The sequence below is a fragment of the Limulus polyphemus genome, unplaced genomic scaffold, assembly GCF_000517525.1.
Source record: "Limulus polyphemus unplaced genomic scaffold, Limulus_polyphemus-2.1.2 Scaffold3772, whole genome shotgun sequence".
Classification (NCBI taxonomy): Eukaryota; Metazoa; Arthropoda; class Merostomata; order Xiphosura; family Limulidae; genus Limulus; species Limulus polyphemus.
In genome coordinates this window covers 35,544-43,600 of record NW_013669382.1, presented here as the reverse complement: position 1 = coordinate 43,600, position 8,057 = coordinate 35,544, and the positions used below count along the sequence as shown (strand labels likewise).

The 8,057-nt window shown below is 30.9% G+C and overlaps 1 protein-coding gene across 1 annotated transcript in view; it reads left to right on the top strand.

Moving 5' to 3' along the window:
* LOC106470014 (tyrosine-protein phosphatase non-receptor type 9-like) overlaps window positions 1-8,057 on the top strand; it is a 42,977-nt gene that overhangs the window by 7,079 nt on the left and 27,841 nt on the right. Inside the window, exons 3-4 of the mRNA XM_013930534.2 lie at window positions 2,076-2,219; window positions 7,479-7,568. Coding sequence (XP_013785988.1) covers window positions 2,076-2,219; window positions 7,479-7,568 — 234 coding nt within the window. The remainder of the gene's footprint in view (window positions 1-2,075; window positions 2,220-7,478; window positions 7,569-8,057) is intronic.

The window sequence follows — 8,057 nt, the reverse complement described above, 5'->3', positions numbered from 1 at the left end:
GCGTAGATAGCCCTCGTGTAGCTTTGCGCAAAACTCAAAAACAAACAAACGAGTGTGAAATTATTATAATTGCTTGAAATGTTTCTTAAACACTTATGTTTTCAGATTATAAGACATATTAGGTAAATTATTTGTACATTTCCAAATTTTGCAAATTACCATGCAACATTTTATGATTTTTTTACAACTCATTATAGAATTGTTGATTTTATTACATACCTATTTCTCAGAACACTTACCTAACATCCCACTTTTCTAGTCTAAAAAAAAGGTCATATATTGTGTCCTGTATGTGCCCATGGCAGTGAAAGAATTAAAACAATTACTGATTGTTATCGCTATTCTGATAAAAGTTTTACTTTAAAATCTAAATTGTTGTATACTAGGATTTCATTTAATTCTGTTTGTACTAATAGATAATTTCAATATATTTTAAAGGACCAAAACATGATAGTTTATTACAGAGATCAAAATGGTTTGGATAATGTACCCTTCCTTATCTAGCCCTTTTTTAAATATACAGAAGTATGTTAAAGACTTGTCAACAACTACATCAAAACAGTAACACTAACATGCATTAGTCAAATTTTGTCACATGGTCGGAGTTTTAGTGATGGGTATTTTCCTCGAAACAATCTGTTGCAAATAATTGATTTACATTATGATTTGGTATGTCTGCAGAACAGTATACACATTAGCACAGTTTACACATGGACACATTTACAATACACATTCATCTAAACAAGATTTCTTTTAAAATTTAATATCAAACCTAAAACATGTATGTGTAATTACATAAATGCATGGCTGGCACACTTTCTGATGTTTGATACAAGAACATAAAAAAACTACTAGATGAGTATGTCTTATTTTAGTGTATGTTAAACTTGAAGAAAACAAAATCAGGCTATATTAATGAAGTTGTTTATGTTTCAGTTTTTGAAGGTTTTTAGTCGTAATATTTCAATAGACATCTTCTATAATTGTCTACAGAAATAAATTTCTAAAAATAATTGGAGAATAATCCTTTGGACAGTATCAGTTGTCACTGGTCTGAAGGTTAATTGTATAATAGAATTTGACATGTTTTTAAATGTAGACTAGCAGAGACCAACAAAACATTTGCAGTCAAATTAGTATCGTTATTGCAACAGTACTTCTTGCATTAAAAGATTTCTATGTATAATACAAAAGAATTCTAATCACAGACACAGAAATCTACAAGTCCACTTGTCTTAGGCCTAACCTTTATTAAGTATGGCCTACATTGTATAAAAGAGATAAAATAACATTAACTTGTGTTAGTTTTTTGGTTTAGTTTAATCAGGACTAAACTTTACCGTACTCAATACTATCAATAAATATACTTATGATGTTACTCTATGACCTAACGTTAGACCTTTTTATAAACTTTTAATATGTTGTACAAAATGTCTACTAAAGTATATTTACATCTTCCTTTTGGTTTTTTTAAATGTAGTGTGCACGCATGTGCATTTAGGTAATAAGGTGTCTGCACATTTTCAAGATAGACAAAACTGAATATTATTATAATAGATAGAAATATGGAAAGTTAGCAGCATAAAAGGGAAGTTGATCTGGTGTGTTAATCTCTGGTTTTCTCATGTATTTTATGTATCCAGTTATTTAGAATCATTAAAGAACCAAAATAATAATTTACAGCATATTACTGTTAATAAATTCTGAAATAACTGTATATGTTCCTGCCTTCACACTCACAGTGGTGATGATTTAAAATGAATATTTATGATTAATCCTTGGTATAAAGATTTTATTGAAAAAATTATATATCTAGTTTTATTTACATATGTAAAACAAATATTATGTTGCTAGTATGCTGGACATTGTTAACAATACTTGGTATGAACTTCACGTGTTCCGTTAATGAAAACAAAGAAGCTGTATTAGGGATTATACAAGGTAGTTATAATTTATTACACATTTGAAGGATGTTTTATACATTTTCTGTTTATATTTGAAACTTTTAGTTAACAAAGTCTTGTGATTCACTATTTGGAAGTTTTCATAACAGCTATATTTTTTATTGTATTTAGACTGTAAAGGAGTTTATGGAAATTGTGAATGACCTGAGATTAAGAAGAAATGCTGGACCATTACAGTGGAATACAGCTGTTAAATTTATGATGGCCAGAAAGTTTGAAGTTCACAGGGCATTAGCTTTATATGAAGCTCACGAGGTCAGAAGGGTTTGACATCTTGCTACTGATTGACCAGTAAAATAATTCTGTGATTATCTGGGGTTAAATGTAAAATTGTATTTATTCTAATTATTAAAGAAAATACTTAATTTTAAATGGGTAAGCTTTTTTTTATTTGTAGTTATTTTAACAACCAAGGACTTTCTTCTATGTTGAACCCAGACATTGTTAATTTTCATCAGTTAAAAGATTTGATTTCTCATTGAATTTTATCCTTGATAAATAGGTAGAAAGTTAGAATTTACATATTTATCAAACTAATAAGAAGGAGAAACTTCAAGCAAGTAATAAGTTTATCATGATGCTTTATGCAACATCACAGTAAGTAGAATGAAAATTCTTAAAAAATGCAGTCTAGATTCTTTTATTGATCCTGGCTTCTGACCCACTTCAGGGGTTGTTATGAGGCTAATTAACAACATAAACATACAGTTGTAATTATAAGTTCAAACACATGTTGATATTGTTGAAAAAAAAACAATCATTATAAACATAATAGCAATGCTAAATAATACAGTCCATTTTTTAAAGAATTTTCATTCTACTTCAATTTTATCATCTACATTACAATAGGATGACTCTTTTAATATCATAGTAAGTGTTTACATTCAGCATTTCATTTTTAAACAAATTAACATAATCTATAAAAACAAGGGTCCATTTGATCCTTCAAAGCTGTTCTTACACACCATCCCTTGAAAAATAATAAAACTTTTAACCTTTATTTTTCAGGAAATTATTGGTTCTCTTTTAAACTTTTGTATAAGCCAGCCTCTACTACTGCTGATATCAACTCATTCCATAATTCAATCACCCTGTTAGAAAATAAAACTACTGGAGCCTGGTCTGTCTTTTCTGAAATCTTCAGATTGTGTTCTCTCCTCTTATTATCTTCAGAATATAGCACAAAGAAATCAGAAGCTTTTATCCTCTCAGCCTCCAGGATAATCTTGTAAATGTATATAAGATTATCTCTTATCTTTCTTTTCTCAAAAGAAAATAAGAAATTGTAACCTATTCCCATAATATAAATAACTCTTCCATCCCCAGAACCATTTAGGACTAACCTAAATCTCTTAACCTTATGAAAGGTTATTGGGATTATGGCCAAAAATATCGTTTATAGCTAGGGTATCCAAGTGATAAAAAAAGTTAATCTTTATAAGTAGAAATCTAAAAAAAGTATTTAATTACTTATACTCAAGACAAAATTGGTTTAATTTTACTCTTACTAGATAACTTGCCCTGATTAAAAGTTAATATTCTTTGTTAGATTAGGAAACAAACTGTACATGGTATTTTTTTAGTTCTGTAGGTTAAGCAATGACTGTTTATTCTCACTTCAGAAACTAAGAATCATATAAATTGATAGGTAAGTGTTAAGATGAAAGTTGCATCTTACAAAGAGGGTGGCACACAAAACATAACATTGGAGAAAAACTTAAGCAGCTATTGAGATTCTTATATTACATTTTGGTGTGTTCAGTTGATTGATACAATATTGAGATATCTTAAAATAGCTAATTGCAGAATTGCTTGTTATCATAACTTGCACATAAGGATTTGCACAACATTTAAAATGATAAAAGAAAGAGAATATCAAACATTCCTGTTTGATGAGATATAATTAACTTGTGTTGCCAAACTTACTTATCTCAACTAAATTTGAGAGAAAAAGAATGAGTAAAAAAAGGGTGGGTGGGTAATGAAACAGATCTTAACAGTCTACATTAAATCTTTTTAATCTTTGAAAAAATCCAAAGATCAATAACAAAATAGCCTGAAATATAAAGAACTATGAAGTATTGTTCTATTGATTGTAGTTTTGTTTTGTAGAAAACGTCTTCTTCAAACCAGAGTTGAACTTAGTCACTGTAAAAGAAACTTTTGTAAGTTTTGTATAAATATATACTAGCTAAAAATGGACTGTAAATATATGAAAAAGTTTCAACTCTATGAATAACTGAAACTTGGTTAAATGTATGATGAAATGAGTTTCATTGAAATACAGGGTTATAGGTTGTTTAGTAGGGATAGAGTACTAAAAGAGAGGGAGAAGTGAGTTACAGCCAGGACATGAAAGGTAATCACAATGAGGTTGAATCTACTTGGGTTTCTTTTAGTGGTTATAAGAGGAGAATGCATTTTAGTTGGAATTTGTTAAAGACCACCAGATGAAACTTGTGACAGAAAATTATTATTAGCAACCCACTTCAACTATATGGTTTACTGAAGATACATAAACCCGATGTTTCTTTTAGACCTATTGTCAGTACAATAGACTCACTTTGTCATAATACAACCAGATTCCTCAGTAAACTTTTTAACTGCTAATGCACCAGCCAGAATCAAGAATACAGAAATTTCTAAAACCTTTTTCATTCATCCCTCAGATGTTATGGTCATCTTTAATGTCTCAAATGTGTTCCCCCAGCATTCCTGTCAACCTTATTTTTCCCTTGGTGTATAATAAATTAAGAGCAATTGGGTCCCTATATCTCCACACAAGTCTTAATGTAGACAACCTTTTAGAACTTCTGATCTTCTGTATTAGCTCCACCTACCTTCAGTTTCAAAACAAGTTCTGTGAACTAACTAGTGGCCTTTTTATGGGATCACCTGTTCTCAATGGCATTTTAATGGAATATTTTGTAGTTGGAAACTAGGACAAATAACTTAAATAAAAAATTTGAAAATGCTATGTTGATGACAAATTTGTTATTTAGTCTCACAGATTATCATCACTCGAAGGTTTCTGCCATCACCTAAATTCTATAAACCCCAGTAAACAATTTATCATGCAGTTAGAAAAAAAAAGAACCTTCCATTTCTTGGCACAATTGCTCACTGACATGATGACCATCTCACCAGTGTTGTTTATTGGAAAACCACCCACACTAACTAATATGTACATTATGGGTCCAACCACTCAAAAGCTATTAAATGCAGAATTATGTCAAACACGTTTGATAGAACCAGAAAGATTTGTAATGAAGACCATGTTGAAAAAGAACTAACCTTCTCAGGGAAAGTTTTCAGAAACAACTAATACCATTCCAGTTTTATATTCACTGCCAAGAAGAACAAGATTCCCCAACACTTGACAACAAGACCAAGTTCAACACAAGTGAATCATTTCTCTACCCTACAATGCTAGAAATGTAATGTTTATTTTAAATTGGGAAAATGTCTTTGAAACTTCCTTACCTAAAGTTAAATAACCAATCAACAAGTCTAAATAAAAAGAACTCATCTACAAAATACCATGTCCATGTGGCAGCATTTACAATGGAGACACTGGTTAGATCATAGAACATAGACACATCTAAACTAACACATCCAAAAAATCAGCCTTGGCAGAAAATAACTACAGAGCAGGACATTTGCGATGAAGCTCACCACTGATAAGAAAGAAAAAGTCAAAGGAGCTATCTACATCAAATTACACCAACCTGAACTCAACAGCTTGTACATCAGTAGCTAATGGACAACCACCCTCAACAAACCCTGTAGGTGGATATGATGATCTCAAACTCCTACTGACAATACCTGCCAGTTACCATACCCACTCAACCTACATGCATTGGAGCTTTACTGTAAGGCTGCACCTTTATGAAACATCACACAAGTTTCTACAGTTATCTGAAGAAGGTCTCAGTATAGAAGTCATTTATGTTAAATGTCATACTTATTGGAGGGATGGGGAATACATTAGAGAAGAGGGGATGCCTAGAGAAAAAATGTCACATCTCTCACACTCGGGAAAATTCAGGATTTTTTTTATATTGCTTTGTAAAATTAAAACTTGTATACTATTAAAATATGAATTATTATCTATGATTTTATGCTAGTACTAGATGGTATAATGTAGTATTATGTGGTATTAGTTGTTTAATTTAATTTTGAATAGAACTTGATAAAACCCTCTTGACATATGCAATAAAGGATGCCTAGGTAGAGAGGGTTAACACTAATAATGAAACAAGGTGACATTGTTTCAAAAATACTGGTAGCAATTGGGAAGCTACACCTAGAAAAGCAGTCAACGACATTGAAATGCTGTAGTAATGAAACAGGGCAACATTGTTTGATACGTGGGTAGTAATTGGTGAATGCTCTAATAATGAAATGATGCAGAGTGATGCAACATATAACGGGGACCCACTGTACTAAAGTCTTCTTTGCAGTTAAAACTTGTGTATGTGAGATTGATTGCACCAGTGATCGAAACCTGTTTGTAGAACATTCTTCTTTACTGTAAAAGCTCTAACTTGTATTAAAATAATACATATAATCAGTAAATGAACTAAAAATGAAAATATTAATGTCAGGTTATATTTATTATTGCATGCAGTCTCTAAAGTCTGTCCATTTCCAATCTCTTTGTAGATGCAATTAATATGCTCCTCTGGAACTATCTTTGTTAGCATGTGCTCAAATTGTGTTTGTGAATATGATGTCAAATTTTAGATCTATGTTTGTTATAAATATTTTGGTTGTAATTTGCATCTACCTTTTTTTTTTTTCAAATAATTTTGACTGTTGTTTACAGTTGGTTTTAATCTTCATAGCATTTCTGGATTATCAACTGGCAAAAAAAATAAAAATGCCAATGCCCTCTTGATGGTCAGTAGCTAAACTACAACCCTACTGGTATTTTCCAACTAGCCACTGTTTAGTTTGAGCCTGAAAGTGCTACTGCTCATTAAACACTTGCATAATTGTAACTTCTAAGTACAATAAACCTAAACAACTGTGGTGAATTCTAATATGCACCGGTGTTTTACAGTTGTGTGAAAAATTGTTTCTTTTATCAAATTACTTTTTGTATTGAAATTCGTGACTTACTGTGTTAATACATACATAGTTTATCTATTTGTAATTGAAATTTGATATAAAGATAAAAAAAGGCATTTCAGGCTTTCTCATCAGATAGGTTAGTTTGGTGATGGAGATTATCACCCAATAAAGTTGTATATTATTTTAGTATGACATACATCTTGGTTTAAATTTTGTTAGGTTGGAAAAGCTGTTGAAAACAGCCACAGAACTGGTTCTATCTGAAAAACTATACAATACCAAACAATTTTTCAATGAAGATGCACAAAGTACGTTTAATAAAAGTCTACTATGAAATTTTTAAAGGCAGAATTATTTTTTTTGTGTATGTAGAGTACTTTAGTATATAGATTTAGAAAATCTAAGTGTACATACTTCATTTTCCATCTTCACTGATAGATAACTCGATTTAAAGAAGGTCTTGTGAGATTTGACCCTCAAAATAATCCACTGAAGAAGGAGTTGGAAACAGGAAAATTTACAGTCTTGGTAAGTTTTTTTATATTTTGGTACGTATATGCCGTCTTGCAATTATTAATTGTTCAAATTACAAGATAATATCACATTTTAATTACTGTATAAAGTTCAGTAGAGGCTATCAAACAAGTACATCCTAATTGCCTTAAACATCTAACAGAAAGCAGAATAGAAAATCTAACGGGTAAACGATATATATTGTTATACGTGAATTATTCACTTTGGCATAGCACCATACATGAATTTGGTCTTGAGACTTTGTTGATAGCCATGCAGAGAAGCCTTTATTTTTGTCCTTGCATATTTGCTGCCCCATCAGTTGAATTGCCAGTGCATTTTATGTCAATTTTGCATGAGTTGAGAACCTGTACTAGCAAGTGAAGCAAGTATTCCCCAGTTGAGAACCTGTATTAGCAAGTGGAGCAAGTATTCCCCAGTTGAGAACCTGTATTAGCAAGTGAAGCAAGTATTCCCCAGTTGAGAACCTGTATTAGCAAGTGG